The following is a 16,557-nucleotide window of genomic DNA, read 5'->3' as shown; positions in this document are numbered from 1 at the left end:
GAGGAGCAGTAAGAGGAGCAGTGAGAGGATCAGGAGCAGTGAGATGAGCAGTGAGAGGAGCAGTGAGAGATGCAGTGAGAGAAGCAGAAGCAGTGAGAGGAGCAGGAGCAGTGAGATGAGCAGTGAGAGAAGCAGGAGCAGTGAGAGGAGCAGGAGCAGTGAGAGGAGCAGGAGCAGTAAGAGGAGCAGGAGCAGTGAGAGGTGCAGGAGCAGTGAGAGGAGCAGGAGCAGTGAGAGGAGCAGTGAGAGGAGCAGTGAGAGGTGCAGGAGCAGTGAGAGGAGCAGGAGCAGTGAGAGGAGCAGTGAGAGAAGCAGGAGCAGTGAGAGGAGCAGGAGCAGTGAGAGGAGCAGGAGCAGTAAGAGGAGCAGGAGCAGTGAGAGGTGCAGGAGCAGTGAGAGGAGCAGGAGCAGTGAGAGGAGCAGTGAGAGAAGCAGGAGCAGTGAGAGGAGCAGGAGCAGTGAGAGGAGCAGGAGCAGTAAGAGGAGCAGGAGCAGTGAGAGGTGCAGGAGCAGTGAGAGGAGCAGGAGCAGTGAGAGGAGCAGTGAGAGGTGCAGGAGCAGTGAGAGGAGCAGGAGCAGTGAGAGGAGCAGTGAGAGGAGCAGGAGCAGTGAGAGGAACAGGAGCAGTGAGAGGAGCAGGAGCAGTGAGAGGAACAGGAGCAGTGAGAGGAGCAGTGAGAGATTGTTTTTATTTTACCCCCCCCCCCCCTTTTTTTTTAATCTGGGCTTTTTGCTGTTGTTGTTTTTTGTTCACAATGCTCTTATGTGTTTCATGGATATTTTTTTCACTGTAAGCAGTACTGTCAAACCTTTTCTGTTCTAACATACCATGCTTCTACTGTACCTCCTGCAGTAAACAGTAAAGGAAAAAATAGCTTTTTACTGGAATGCTTTTGAATGTTAACATTACTGTACATTTGGACATACAGTTCCTAACCAATAAATTTAGTGTAAAACAGTGAATTGCATGTTTTGCATGCAAATACCTGTAAAACTGAGACTGAAAAGTCTATGCAGTTTTTGTAATGTCAACAATAGCCAGTATTTTGAAACCTGGTGTACTTTGATTGACTGCATGTACCTTGTGAGGTGAAAACAAGTGTTATTCTTTGACAGAATAATTTAATTTTGAGTCAGATTTCTAGTGTTTTGGTAAAGTTGGTGTGTGCAGAGAAAGATGTGTTCTATTTTGAAATGAAGATTTGGTATATATTTAACAAAATGTGTTTTTGAGAAGAAAATTATACATTTGGCCAATTGTGTTTTGTAGGTGTTAATCTGTGTTAAGAGTTTAGAAAAAGTATCTGAAGTATGGTTAAGCGCTTGTTAGCGATTGAAAAAAAACTGTAAGTGGCCTTTTATATTAATAATTCTGATCCAGCAAACACCAGTGTACTACAACTGATCTCAAACGACACTGTCATCATGTGAACATAAATATCTCCCATTTTGTGTTTAACTGTATTTCTTAATGAAGTTTGAAATTGTATTATATGTCAGAAGACCATAGTGATGGGAGAAACGAATCATTTCGAGAAAGAGAGTAGGCTAAATGCAAGAAAAACTCAGGCTAAAACATCCGTAAAAAACAGAGTTTAAAACCCCACTGCAAATGTTTTATTGAAAGTATAACACATGAGATGCTATATAAATAAGAAGTGTCTGTATAATATGTGATTCTTTAAAACAGTCTATTAATTTACATGGCTTGTTTTGTTTTATGGGGAGCTTGTATATATATATATATAGAACAGAAAGATATATTAACTACTTCTCATCCTTTTATTTACAAAAATACCTTCCCACACTATGGTTGAATGTTTCACCGCTGTGACGTCATCTGGTACACGGAGTTTCGAAACTGTTATGACGTAATGAAGCCAAGTTTACTGAAATCACGTGACTTCGGCAGTTTGTTACGTGCTCTGAACCAGTTTCGAAACAAATGATTCTGAAAAGTTTCGAAGCTTCACACAGCAGTGCCTCGAGAGCAGCCAGCACTAGAAGTCCATCGAGCGGAAAGAGCCAGAGGTCACGTGACCTGTGTTACCTGTGGACTCAGGTGTGCCGAGAACAGAGCCGAAACCCTCACCACAAACACACCTGATCTTCACTGAAACACTGCGAGTCCAGACACACCTTCAGGAGTCGCTTTCTTTCTGACCTGTTCGAGATCATGGATTGGGGTTCAGATCTTTGGGTGAGTTTATTCTTCTCTTCAGTTTACACGCGCGCTTCACACTTTCCCCGACGCTTGAGATATTTTCACATCTTGTTAAGTGAAAGACAGCCATTATAAAAAAAAATGATTTGAAAGTATATTTCACTTGTCCGAAATGTTGTTATAAGTGTTAATTACAAAAGCGCATGCATGTATAATTAATGTAAATTTCAAAAACTGTAGAAAACCACCGTAAAAACAATGCGCACGTGAACTCGTCAACACTTTATTTGAAATTAAAAATGCAGCTACACCGATTATGTTGATAAATCATGCAGCCATTGTGATAGTGTGATAGTGAAATTGAAACATGTCACAGTTGAAATAAAAACATAATTATAAAGTGATATAAATACATGCTTAATGTTTGCGTAAAAAAATAACTAAAAAGAAAAAGTACAGAACACATTTCTTATCTTAAACGCTTATGAAAAAATCAAAAGTGTCTCCACACTGATTTGTTTAATGTTGACCTATATTGAAAGTATGATGTATTCTCTAGGTCACGTGACAGTTTCGCTGAGATTTCCCTCCACTGTTTTAGGTTTACTAGTCTAGTGCTGGTTAAACTGGTTTTGTGTGTCTGGTCATCTCTGAACAGAAGTAAAGACCACACTCACTATTTCTGGACCAACAGGAAGTAGATCAGTGAGCTCACACACACCTTCCTGTTGAAGGAGAGTTCAGTGGAGTGTGCACCTGTAGAGCTGGGCTCTTATCTAGAATAGCTAGCTGTTTTTAAAAACAGTAGTAGTCGCATGTATGAATGCTGAGGCCAGATGTGTCATGTGATCCTTCAGGTCAGAGTAGATCGACCCGTCGGGTGAGTTTGAGTTCTGCACGAGTGAACAGAGTGGACCACACCCAACACACCTGTCATGATACCACACACACACACACACACACACACTCTCTCTCTCTCTCTCTCACTGTGTGTGTGTGCAGGACCAGCAGGAGGTGATCGAGAGACACACTCTGAGTGGACTGGAGCTGCTGGAGAGATATGTGAAGTTTGTCAGAGAGAGAGCTGAGATCGAGCAGAACTACTCCAAACAGCTCAGGCAAGACCCCATGTCCCCTCCAGAGACCCCCGACATCTGTTTTCTTCTTGGTCTCAATGAATTGTTAAAGTGTGATGATGTTGTGTTCTTGAAGGCACGTTTCTTCATGTTCTTCACATGTTTCTCCTTGGTTGAACCTGATTTGTGTGTGTTTTCTGAAGGACTCTGTCTAAGAAATATTCCAGACGAGGCGTCAGAGAAGATCAGGACACAAAGTGAGTCGCCTCAGTGCTGTCCATCTGCAGCGCTGCTTCTTCAGCTGAATCAGATGTTCCCGTGTCTGCTGCTCTGGTCATGTGTGTGTGTGTGTGTCTGTGCAGGCCGAGCAACCAGCAGTCGTTTCAGGAGGTCCTGAATCAGCTGAATGATTACGCGGCTCAGAGAGAGCAGCTCTCCGAGAACATGACGCTGAACATCTGTGTGGAGCTCAGCAGACACCTGCAGGAGATGAGACAGGAGCGCAAGAACGTGAGCGAGAGAGCGAACACAGATCAGTCTCACGTCAGACACAGGACAAGCTGCTGACTGTGTGTGTGTGTGTGTGTGTGTCGCAGCATCTCTGTGAGGTCAAGAGGGCTCAGCAGAACCTGGAGAGCAGCTTCAAACTGCTGGAGATTGTGAGTTACACTGTTCAACTCCTACAAAACTTTCTGATTCACCTTCAGTTAGTTTCCTCTGATCACAGTGTAGTGTGCACATGGTTATTAACTGAAACGTACAACATAGAAAACACTTCTGTTCATTTAAATAAAATAAGCATGATCTTAAACATAACATGGAAACAAAATATATATATATATAAACTAATTTTAAATGCTTTTTTTTTTTATATCTACAATATCATTGTTTTTGTGCTAGTATTTAATATAATATTAAACATAATATTATAACACACAGCACAGCACAGATCAGACCGTGACGGATGGACGGTTCTCGTTGTTTTCATACGCCTGAAGTCATCGAGAGGATATAGATTTGAGACCGTTCCAGTGTACTGTGGATCAGAAGCTAAATCTAATCATCTGTGTTGATCGTGTTCCCTCCAGAGTAAGAAGCGCTTTGAGAAGGAGTGGAGAGAAGCAGAGAAGGCCAATCAGCAGACGGAGAGAGTCCAGCAGGAGGTCAGCTCCACCAAAGCAGATGTGGAGAAGGTACAGGCTCCTTCAGCTCACACACACACACACACACACTCTTCAGGCATCATGGGTAACACGTGCTCTGTGTGTGTGTGTTTAGGCCAAACAGAGCGCTCACCTCCGCATGCACGTAGCTGACGAGTGTAAGAACGAGTACGCTTCACAGCTGCAGAGATACAACCAGGAACAGAACAGCTTCTACCACTCAGAGATCCCGTCTGCGTACAAGGTGCGTCGTGCTCTGCTCTCGTCAGACAGATCATCAGCCTGACTGAGCTATGACCAGCTCTACTTCCTGTCTGTCTCTCACAGAAGCTGCAGGAGATGGAGGAGCGGCGCATCAGACTGTTAGCTGACGGCTACGTGCAGCTCTCTGAATCAGAGAAGAACCTCCTGCCCAACATCAACCAGTGTCTGGACGCCATCATCTCCACCGGGAGGAACATCAGTGAGACACAGGTGTGTACACACACACACACACACACAGTCACACACACACACAGTCTCACACACAGTCATACGCGCACATACCCACACACACCTATACACACACACACACACTGTTCTTCTGAACATGAAGTTGCATTAGGGGTTTTCAATAAATGAGTAAATTATAAAAAATAAAAAAAAGATTTCAATAAATAAGTATTTTTATTACAAGCCCCCCCCCCCAAAACAACAACAACAATTGTTTTAAAATAAGTAAAATCTGATTTCTATAATAAATAAATACAAAAGAATAAAATGGATTTTGATCAGTTTGATTAAAATGAATGAATTGAAATGTATTTAAATAAATAATGACTTGACTTTAGACTTTATGTTGATCTCTGTTTTAATGGTGTACTGTGTGATTTCTCATTCCTGCTCTGTGATTATCCGCTCTGATGTGGTGCGTGTGTGTGTGTGTGTGTGTGTGTGTGTGTGTCTGTGCGTGCGTGTGTGCATGTCTGTGTCTGTGTGTGTGTCTGTGTGTGTGTCTGTGTGTGTCTGTGTGTGGTGTGTGTGTGTGTGTCTGTGTGGTGTGTGTGTGTGTGTGTGTGGTGTGTGTGTCTGTGTGTGTGTGTCTGTGTGTGTGTCTGTGTGTGTGTGTGTGTGTGTGTGTGTGTGTGTCTGTGTGTGTGTCTGTGTGTGTGTGTGTCTGTGTCTGTGTGTGTGGTGTGTGTGTGTGTGTGTGTCTGTGTGTGTGTCTGTGTGTGTCTGTGTGTGGTGTGTGTGTGTGTGTGTCTGTGTGGTGTGTGTGTGTGTCTGTGTGGTGTGTGTGTGTGTCTGTGTGTGTGTCTGTGTGTGTGTGTGTGTGTGTGTCTGTGTGGTGTGTGTGTGTGTCTGTGTGTGTGTCTGTGTGTGTGTGTGTCTGTGTCTGTGTGTGTGGTGTGTGTGTGTGTGTCTGTGTGTGGTGTGTGTGTGTGTGTCTGTGTGGTGTGTGTGTGTGTGTGTGTGGTGTGTGTGTCTGTGTGTGTGTGTCTGTGTGTGTGTCTGTGTGTGTGTGTGTGTGTGTGTGTGTCTGTGTGTGTGTGTCTGTGTGTGTGTCTGTGTGTGTGTGTGTCTGTGTCTGTGTGTGTGGTGTGTGTGTGTGTCTGTGTGGTGTGTGTGTGTCTGTGTGTGTGTCTGTGTGTGTCTGTGTGTGGTGTGTGTGTGTGTGTCTGTGTGGTGTGTGTGTGTGTCTGTGTGGTGTGTGTGTGTGTCTGTGTGTGTGTCTGTGTGTGTGTGTGTCTGTGTGTGTGTGTGTCTGTGTCTGTGTGTGTGGTGTGTGTGTGTGTGTGTGTGTGTGTGTGTGTGTCTGTGTGTGTGTGTGTGTGTGTCTGTGTCTGTGTCTGTGTGTGTGGTGTGTGTGTGGCGTGCGTGTGTGTGTGTGTGTGTGTGCAGGAGACTCTGGCTCTCATCGAACAGTACAGATCAGGTGCAGTGCCTCCTGCTGACGTGGAGTTTGAGGATTACAGTCAGGGAGTCAAAGCTGCTGCATCTGACAACACAACCACACACCTGCCCAAAGTGCGCATCAAACAGCTGTTCCACAAGAAAAACAAGGTGCACGCACACACACACACACACACACCTGCAGTCATTACTGTAAACCATCATCACTCCGGCCACAGGTGATCTCTGTCCTGAGCATTAGATCTGTTCGCTAGCACTGGAATCATGTACAGTATATATATGATGTAAAGTATATACAGTATTTACATAAATATACATATACTTACATTTGTGCATGTGTTGCAATTTTCAGATGATGTTTCCTGATAAAAACACGGTGAGCAGCTGATGAACAAATCAGGACTTACTTTCTATTGGAGACAAATCCTTTCTATAACTTTTCTATACTAACATATTGTTCTATTAGAGAGTATCTTTGTTAAGAGTATGAACTAGCAGTCCGTCTGAGTGTGTGTGTGTGTGTGTGTGTGTGTGTGTGTGTGTGTGTGTGTGTGTGTAGCCGTCTTCACTGGAGGACCTCTCTCGTCTCCCTCTGGATCAGAGGAGGAGACGTCTGCAGGAGAAGATCGATGACATCCAGAAGGAGCTGCAGAGAGAGACGGAGCAGAGGTACATCACTAACACACTTCAAAACAAAGACATACAACGGTTAATCACTACCCTCCAGGACCGGAGTTTAGAGTAATATCCACATCTTATTTACTGGAGTGAATTTCTCAAAATTAAGATGATTGACAGTATGGTAACCATAACAACCTGCTGGCATCTCATGCATTTGATATTTTTAAGGCACAATAAAATAAGAGTGACCAAAGACTCATCATGTTCAGAGATGTTTAACTGAACCACCGTAGAAACAGCCGTCATGCTGAAGTGCTCATGAAGGGTTGCCATGTCCACTTAATATAATGACAGAAACAAGCAGATCCTAAGAAACCTGCTGTTCACACTTTCACACTGTCTCTGTGTGTGTGTGTGTGTGTGTGTGTGTGTGTGTGTGTGTCAGCGATGCTCTGATGAAGATGAAGGATGTTTATGAGCAGAACTCTCAGCTTGGAGATCCATCCAGCCTTCAGCCTCAGATCGCAGAAACGGCTCATAACATCACCAGACTGAGAGGAGAGCTCAATAAATACCAGGTACACACACACACACACACACACACACACACTCATGTAGCGTTTGCACACATATAAACACAGGTGTGTTCTGCAGGGTCAGCTCTCTGAAGCCGGCGGTGGGACGCTGCAGCACGATGCCTCCAGGTTGGTCCAGCAGCAGTGTTTTCATGATCCACAAACTCTGATCTGAGATGTGTTTGAACTGGTTTAATGTGTGTGCAGTTCAGAGTACATCACCGTTCTGAGCGATCCCATCGGGTCTCCATCAGAGAACATCTATGAATGTGAATTTGATGAGGACTTTGACATCGAAGTTCCCATCGGTCAGTGCACAGCGCTCTATGACTTTGACGGTGAGTTGTTCACTTTTAACGTTCAGTAGACCTCCAGATCCATCCGGCCTCCTCGTGAGCGTGTGTGTGTGTGTGTGTGTGTGTGTCTCAGGCGGCAGCGAGGGCGCTGTGTCCATGCGTGCGGGCGAGCAGCTGAGTCTGATGCTGGAGGATCAGGGCGACGGCTGGGTCAGAGTTCAGAGAGCCAGTGGAGACGTGGGATACGTGCCAGCGTCCTACATCCAGATCATCTGATCACACCTGCACATCAGAGACTGTGCTCATGTGACTCCATCAACTCAACATTCGGTTTTTATGTCACTGGGAAATATTTTATGTCTTTTTCTCTCTTTTCTGTCAGCATGCACTGTGCTGCTTCTGGTGATTTTCTGCAGATCTGTAGTTTTAAAACCGATCTTCGTTGTGATAGTTAATTACATCACGTAGAAGCCTTTCTATCTCGTTGTTATGTCATGATGTATAATTACTTCAAGTGTGTCCACGTCTGTGCTGATTGAGTATTTACTTCAAATATCCGTTCAACCCAAAAGCGATGATTATAATGATATCTATATTAGTGTCTACACTTACTGATGATATCATTATATTTATAATAAGTGCTTGAGCAACCGTTCAGAAAGAAGAACTGTCAAGGTCACAATTTTCATTAATATATTACATTTCAATATGAACGCCCAGGACTCTTGGACAATATAACTTTTATTGCTGTGATATGATGTGGGTGTTATTCTGTGTCATACTGATGAGCGCGAACGGGACATTTCTTTACATTTCTCCATTTCTGGTCTAAAGCTGAAGTGTTGTGATGCAGTCTGCTGCTTTTACTGCTCCAGGTCTTTATTCAAGATGGATTGGGTTCGGCTGGCAGTGTTTTTAGCATTTATCAGCTGGAGAAAAGCTTTCTAGAAGTGATTCTGATATCGCTCCTCAGTGTAGTCGTGTGGACCTCATCGTTCTCATTGAATTATGATTATGTTGGTGTTAATGGGCCTGAAGGTATTTAGAGTTTGGATTTTAATTCAGACTGAAGAATGCTGAAACACTGCTGTTCTCCTGTGTTTCTGGTTGTGTTGTGAGTGTACAGGCTTCAGATCAGATGTGTCAAACGAATTTCACTTGATTTACTTTTGTAGTTTTTCCAGTGCTGCCTCTGTGTGTGATTTAATTGGTGCACATTTTTATTTACACCAAAATGTATTAACTTGCTCCACCGCTATTTTTTACCCCATTTCAATTTTGACTTAATTTGTTCCCATCCTGCCCTTTCAGCTGAAGGTGATCATATTTTCAGTGTTAAAGCATTATATTTTATTAAAGACGGTTTCGCCATCTTTACACCAGCATCATGTCTCATCATTTCACTGTGCTTTAGTTTGGAGAGCCTTTCTGGTCTTTTTAACATTGCTCTGTACACAGTAAATGACAGGAAGATTAAACTCCGATGTGGGAATGTTAGGGGTCAAACCTCAGAGTCCCGTCCGGTTCCAGTTTGTTTGAGAGGACCGTGAGGGTTTGGCTTTGGCACCCGTTTGACCCCAGAAGAGCAGAAGGGCAAACTCTGTCTGAAACACATCCAGCAGCTCTGGGATTGGCTGCCAGTCAGCTGGAGGCGGAGAGTGACAGGCCAGTCGTCCAATCAGAGCCTCAGAATGCTTTGCAGGCATGTTTGACAGCATTTGTGGGTGGGTTTATCTCCAAATTGAGCAACCTTCTCATTGTTATCACTTTTAATTATTACTATCTTTTTTTTTCAGTATATTTAAACATTCTGATTTAACAAATATACAAAACAAGAAAAAACATTCAGTAGCTTCTAAGTTTCTGAGTTTTACATGTAGCCCAAATGATGTCATGAATATGCTAAACATACATTTAGCTAATTTGAGCGCATTGTAAAAATAAATAATATTTAATTTAATGTGTTACCTACTTCCTTTGTGATTTTTTTATTTTTTTACGAAATACACTTCTATGTGTTTATTTTATTACAGTTTCTCTATTTGCATCAGTGGATTTGAATTATAATACATATCATGTAAAGTTTATTTTCTCCACTTCAGCAACACTTACAGACACCAACACTTCGAGTTTAATTCCTCTCTATGTTCTGAGGGATTTAACTGAGGGGTTTGTTCATAAATCATCCACCTGGTTTTGTTATTGCACTTTATCTATTTGCATTTAATTTGCAACACATAACTTTAAAGGCTGTTTTCACAAAATGAGTTTTTTCTCCACTTCAACAACACTTTAAACACCAAACACCAGACACCAAACTTTAAAATTGTATTCCTCTCTATATTCTGAAGGTTTTTACTGAGGGGTTTGTTCATATTTCATTCACACTGATTCATTTTATTCCTAAAGATAAGGTGAAATACATTTTTATTTTGGTCGACTGTATTTTTATTTATTTGTGGAGTGACAATAGTCTTCCTCAGTATTTTCGCCTTGTTTTTTCAGTAGAAATATTCTTCTTGAGTTCAGATTAATTTACTTGGGATACTAAATAACTTTAGGTACCAAGTTTTATTTTATGAAAAGCATATGCTTAGAAGAAAAAACAAACAAAAATAAAATCAAATAAATCAAATCTGCCAGTGCGGTATAAGAAAATAAACAGTTCAAAGGGAAATCAAGATGATTTTTGTTTTGAGCATAAACTCACATCTTTTTTATATATATTTTTTTCAGAAAATATATGATTTAATATCATACATTTTCTTTATCAAGCAAATGTTTCTTGATTTTAGAGTTTTAAGGTATTTGTAATGAGTTTTTTATTGACTGATTAACTTTTAGTAATTGTATTAGCTTGGTTTATTACTACTATTTGGTTTAATTATTTTAGTGACAAATATTTAAACATTTTCAAATTAAGATACACTTAATTGGTAAGCAAAATTACTCAAAATATTTTAATCTAGATATTCAGAAAATGTAAACTTAATTCAAAAGGAATGAAAGTTTATTTCTCTGTTTATATTTTATTTTATTTTATGCAAACTCAATTTTGATCAGTTTTTCAGAAAACAAGATTTATGCTAAGTCATGAGATTTATCAATTTGAGTTCTTGTGATTTCAGAATGATTACATATATTTATAGTGGTAAAACAGACAAAAATAATGAGCCTTAATTTAGAATCAATTTCAGCTGCAGGTATTTCTACATTGAGACCCTCTCCACTAATTCACCATTAATATTAGAGGGGGGAATTATCATTCTGCTTTTACTCAAGTTTATGACCATCTCTTTTGTTTTCTTCACATTGATTTCCAGAAAATGTTCAGAACACCACTGAGTGAAACCCTGCAGTTCCCTCTGAAAACCACTCACAGAAGAAATGCTGATGTCAGCATATTTAAAATAAGTGTGAGCTGAAGAGGAAGCTTGACGATTATAGGAATATAATGTGTATAGGATAGGTGACAGAACACACCCTTGAGGTGCCCCGGTGTTTATCATTTTTGAGGATGATATACATGAATTAAATCTGACTTTCTGACTACTATCGGTCAAGACGTCATAGATCCATTTAGGGATTTACTCCCAAATGCAGTAGTTTTCTCACCAAGTGGGGTTGGATCGTATTAAAAGCAGTGCTGAAATCACTGAACACAATCTTGACCAGGCTCTGAGCATGTTTAAGGTGCTCCTGAGTGCTGTTAATCAAAGATAGACACACTTGAGTTCACCAGGCCAAACAGAACATCTTCAGGTGTGACCTACAGCACACACTCCACACAGGTCAAAGGTCACACAGCTGGAGAATCATTAACAGCACACAGACCTGAAACTACACAGAGAGTCTCCAGAGGATCCTTAAATACCTTAATATACAGTTTTTTTGGATTGCTTACACACTAAAATTAAAAGTAGTATACTATTAGCAAAACCTTACACTCAAGAAGCAAAACATCAGCCCATATTTGCACAACTATAAGCACATTGTCAACCTCACACTTGTTGCAAAACTCTACACACAGTGATTTGCAAAACACTAAACACACTTAACATACATTACACACAAAAATCTATCATGAAGTCACTTCCTTGCAATACCAAAGCACTGACTGTCAAATTACTGCACCGTCCAAACAACTGGTTCAACAGTCATCGGGTGTAGAAACACTTGTTTGCTTAGTTGTAGACACAGCAATCAGGTGTATAAGCAGCAGGTGAGTTCATCTGTCTTCAAGCACAATGGAAAGAGTCAGAGAAAGAGTAAGACGAGGAGAAGAACGTGGAGGAGGACGAGGAGGAGGAGGAGGAGGAGGAGGAAGACAAGAAGGTGCTCAAAGAGGACCGAATCTGACGATGAGATCCGCACAACACTGGTTGTCAGCCACGGCCTGACGCTGAGGGAGTCTGGACTGCGAGTACAGACAAATCTAAGCCGATACACAGTGGCAAGTGTGATAAGAACATTTCGACTGGAAAATAGGTATTGTAAAAATATCATCATATCAAAAACATCTGCACGGTTTCAGTAACGGCTTACAGTACTGTATTCTATGCACTATCAACATTTCTGTTACCTTTTCCTGTGAAATTACTGTACTATTGTATACTGGGTTTTTTTTTTTTTTTTTTTTTTTTACATAGGATTGAAGGTCAGGAAAAACAAGGGGGAAGACCTCCTATGTTCACAGAACAGTAAGAGAGGGAGATAGGAAACATGGTTTTGGCCAACAATGCTATAACACTCAATCAGTCCAAGCTAACATTGTCAATAACCACGTCAGTTTCAACAATATCCATCAGGTCTCAACATCAACACTGGCACGCATCCTAAAAAAACAAACATATTCAGATGAAGCTAATTTATCGAGTGCTTTTCGAGCGCAATTCCGGAAGGGTGAAACGACTGCGGCATGACGTTTCTTTCCAAGGTGTCTTGCTAATGACAACATTGCCTGCGATGATGAAATTCTCTGGCCAGATCCAGCTCGGCGAGGAGACAATGTCTAGTGTGTTTTTACAGTTTTTCTCAGTCGCTTTGGTACATTTCTCTAATCATTCTTGAGATTTGCAAAACAGTAAGTGCATTTCTCAAAACTACTCGTACAAATATCAAAACACAATGGATGACCTGCAAAAGCCAGTCTCTTGCTCAAAATCCTTAGTTCATCTCTCAAAAATAAATATCTGTGTCAATGAACATATCACTGCCATCAGAATGACAAATCCTTGTGTCATAGTTTACGGATAAGAGAGTCAAATTGCTTAGTCATGTTGTCAATTTAACAGTGGAGGGATGTTCTGATGTAAACTACTGTATTGAACAGTATGCCATATGCTTATGTATGCCATATATCCATTTCAAAACTACACATTTACACATTACTGTTTGTGGGATGTTGATTGAAAGAGACTGGATAGAATTCCCAGTTACACTTTTACTAGTGGTCTGACCAAAAAAATAAAAAAATAAAAAATACTTTTACAATGCCATTGTGATATAGAAAAGGAAATATGGGAACAAAGATGAAAATAATTCCATTTTCAGAATTTGTAACTCTTGTGTTGTCCTTTGTCTATACAGTATAAGCTTTCCTACTGAAGATTCATGAGATGAACCTTTGAGCTATTTCAGAGAAATGGTTTATCATTGGTTTATCATCTACATTCTCTTCATTAGTAAAGATTCACTTGCACAATTCATGCCAAATTGACAAAACATCTAATAATAGTGTGTAAAAATACAAATAAAAAGTGTGCTTGGCAGTTTATGACAACTAGATTAACCATTTTGCATTTAATGACTTATACTATGTACTAAAGACTAGATGTTTTGGGGGGTAAGACTATTGCACAGAAAACTGTATAATACATTTTGAGCAACATGACATTAGCAACTGATAATGTAGGAAACCGCAGATAAATGTGCGTAATCAATTGCATGAATGTACAATAGCAATCGCAACTTGTTCAAAAGAATGAGAAACTGGTTTTATGATGTGTATTAATGACTAGATGATGTGGAGGTTGTACAAGTAGTTTTGAAAATTGCATTTCTGTTTTGAAAAATGCACCAAAGTGACTGAGAAAAACTGTAACAGTAAACTTGCAGTACAATATGTAAAGTGACATTATGAATATCCATGTCAATCTTTTGGGCGTGTTGAGAAATGAGTTTCTTCAGTCTGCAACATAGGTCTTGTGTAGTGTTTGGTGAATTTACATTATATTAGTATACTTTGTTGATGGTAGCATACTCTAATCATAGGGAAGTAGAAGTGCTGAAAGTGTTTTAGGTTTATCACAGCAGAGTGTAACTCGTGCAAACAGAGTATAATAATGTGAAACCTGTGTGTTTCATATGGTAACAAAGTGTGGTTTTTAAACAGACATGTATACTTTTTACAAGAGTGTTTAATTATGCAAATGATCTGTAGTGTTTTGCTAATTGTGTGTAGTGTTTTGAAAACATGGGCCCTGTTTTGAAAATTGTGCTTAAGCAATCCTAAAAAACTGTAATACCTTTTAAATCGAAACTTTTTACAGTACATGCATGAACACGTTTGAATATCTCTATGCTGTTTGAGGATACAGTGTGTGTGGGGTAAGTTGTCACAATGGAAACTGCCGTTAACACTTGAGCAAAATGTAAACAAAATAATGCACATATAATTCAGAAAAAAACATGATTTTATTATTGTTTTAAAGTATTCCCATCTTAAGCACTCCTTTGAACTGTTTATTGTTTGATTTAACTATTGCAGTTATTGTTTTATTATAATGAATTCTATATAATTTTAGTTTGTAGGACAGAATTAATTCGAATCATTCTTGTTTAGTATCTTTTCTTGTATCTAAAACACTTAGTTTTGTTGCGGTCATGCATGGCATCATGATTGGTATTTGCATATTATATTATATAATTTTGTGCCTGGAACAGATATACCTCGTCCGGGTGACAGCGTTCATTTGAAGGTGGAAACAATTTACAAATGAATATTTTACTCACCAAAGCCAAGAGAGCCTTCTTGTCTTTGGCACTTGGTGTTGACTCTGTGGTTGTCACGGCGACGCAGTCTCGGCACAGTGCTGTGACTGAAGAGGTCAGAGGTCAGAGGTGAGCTTGACCAGGTCAAGAGAGGCGTCACGCCTCATAGAGCCGTGTAGAGCTATTCTCTGAGGACACAGAGCGCCATATCAGCCATGACTCCCATCAGTCTAAGATCATATTCTGTTACTAATAGGAGAACCCCCCCCCCATTTTTGCATTTTTGCTCACCCAAAAATGAACATTTCTCAGAATTCACTCATCCACGGGTCATCATCCCAGATCAGGATGAGTTTGTTTCTTCATCAGGTTTGTAGAAATGTAGCACTGCATCAGTGTCTCATCAATGGATGCTCTGCAGTGAATGGGTGCCGTCTATAATCCATAATAACACTTCCTCCAGTGAAAAAGTGTTCTGGTCTGAATCAGGAGAGAAATCTGCACAGATCAAGCAGCATTTAAACAGATCTAAACTAATATGTGAGAGACAACAGGAGATGCACTTGTTCACTGGAGGAAGTCTTAATATGGATTATAGACTCTATGTTATAAACGTCTTAATGCTGCGTTCCGATTGGCTGCTGCAGCCGCTGTCCAACACTATTATGTTCACGTGTTTGCATCGCTTTGACCTTTCTCTGTAGACCCACCTTCTCTCGCACCACGACTGGTCGATTACTGCATGTTATCGGTCAAACAATCATTACCTTCATTAAGTATGGAAACAGGAAACCAAAGCCAAAACCTGGATATATTAGGCAGTACAGAAACCCTGGCCAGAACATGTCCTGGGAAAGTGGCACGTTTGGTCACCCTGTGTGTGAGTCACTTTGGAATGAATAATCTGTCATATATCTACATTTGATCACCATTCAGTGGGTCTCTTATAGCTGTGATAATGCATAAAGCATATAAAATAAAATAAAAACTCATGTAAAATTGTTCAGCGGCCCAAGCTGTAGTTTCCTCATGACACCAGAAGGTGGCGCTGAGCGCGTGCAGCGCTGGAGCCGCGAGAATGAGGCCGAACCTGCTGTTTGTGTTGAGTTTCACATGATTACTGAGCTGTCTTCTTCAGTATGATATACTGTAATATACTCACATGTGCAGAAACACTCATCTCAGAGTATTCAAGTATTCTTTTCTAAATCAAAAGTGAGTTTTTATTTAAAATAATGTTTCTTACCCCATTTGCCAATATTTTCTTTCTTGTTTTAAGCATAAATCACTTTAGACTAATTATTTGAAGTTATTTTAGATATAACCCAAGACAGAAATACTGAATAAGTAATGAATGTGTTGTGAAACTAGTTTTGAGGATCAGGTGTGACGTCATCATGTCGTATCCCATCATGCTCCACTCAGTTTAGTGAGGTCATGCTCACAGGTCTGCTTCAGGCTCATCTCCTTCTCATTATCTCAGGATCTCGTTCAGTGCTCATCTGTGATCGGCGGATGAATGAATGCCTGCTCTTTTACTGCTAAACTACAATAACTGCCCTGTGTGCCGGTGTGTGTGTGAATTTACATGCAACAATGCACTGCTGCTGCTCTTTGACTGCACACGCTGCGGTTAGTAACACACATATCACACACACACACACCCATAGAGTCCTGCAAGCACATTCACACTCAAACAGAGAAACCACACACACACACACAGACTCTAGCAGCAGCACATGCAGAAATATAAACCCCAAATTTTGCAAGTCAAGT

The 16,557-nt window shown here is 40.5% G+C and overlaps 3 protein-coding genes across 5 annotated transcripts in view; 2 read left to right on the top strand and 1 right to left on the bottom strand.

Annotated features, from left to right (window-relative positions):
- The window catches only part of LOC113039050 (zinc finger protein 501-like), an 847,435-nt gene that overhangs the window by 74,586 nt on the left and 756,292 nt on the right, over positions 1–16,557 (bottom strand). The window lies entirely within an intron of this gene.
- trip10b (thyroid hormone receptor interactor 10b) lies at positions 1,905–9,006 on the top strand. The gene is made up of 15 exons (XM_026196849.1): positions 1,905–2,200; positions 3,167–3,282; positions 3,444–3,497; positions 3,603–3,750; positions 3,837–3,899; positions 4,329–4,433; positions 4,519–4,647; positions 4,731–4,877; positions 6,285–6,446; positions 6,649–6,672; positions 6,856–6,965; positions 7,363–7,495; positions 7,572–7,621; positions 7,700–7,830; positions 7,922–9,006. The coding sequence occupies exons 1-15, from the start codon at positions 2,177–2,179 to the stop codon at positions 8,062–8,064; spliced, it is 1,539 nt and encodes a 512-aa protein (XP_026052634.1). The 5' UTR covers positions 1,905–2,176; the 3' UTR covers positions 8,065–9,006.
- LOC113037782 (proto-oncogene vav-like) overlaps positions 16,535–16,557 on the top strand; it is a 16,340-nt gene continuing 16,317 nt past the window's right edge. The window contains exon 1 of one of the 2 annotated variants that reach the window (XM_026195209.1): positions 16,535–16,557. This exon is cut by the window's right edge and continues 424 nt beyond it. The gene's annotated coding sequence lies outside the window, so the exon portion shown is untranslated. The other variant, XM_026195165.1, reaches the window with a different exon arrangement.

Source organism: Carassius auratus, chromosome 1 (genome assembly GCF_003368295.1).
Source record: "Carassius auratus strain Wakin chromosome 1, ASM336829v1, whole genome shotgun sequence".
NCBI lineage: Eukaryota > Metazoa > Chordata > Actinopteri > Cypriniformes > Cyprinidae > Carassius > Carassius auratus.
Note: the sequence above shows the minus strand (reverse complement) of the source record. Positions and strands in the feature narration are given on the sequence as shown.

What these genes read in the sequence shown, in the direction of transcription:
- trip10b (XM_026196849.1), top strand. Translation starts at nt 2,177, where the DNA reads ATGGATTGGGGTTCAGATCTTTGG. An exon ending in ATTGGGGTTCAGATCTTTGG is followed by an intron (nt 2,201 to 3,166) that starts GTGAGTTTATTC and finishes GTGTGTGTGCAG; the next exon opens with GACCAGCAGGAGGTGATCGA. An exon ending in TGTTCCACAAGAAAAACAAG is followed by an intron (nt 6,447 to 6,648) that starts GTGCACGCACAC and finishes TGCAATTTTCAG; the next exon opens with ATGATGTTTCCTGATAAAAA.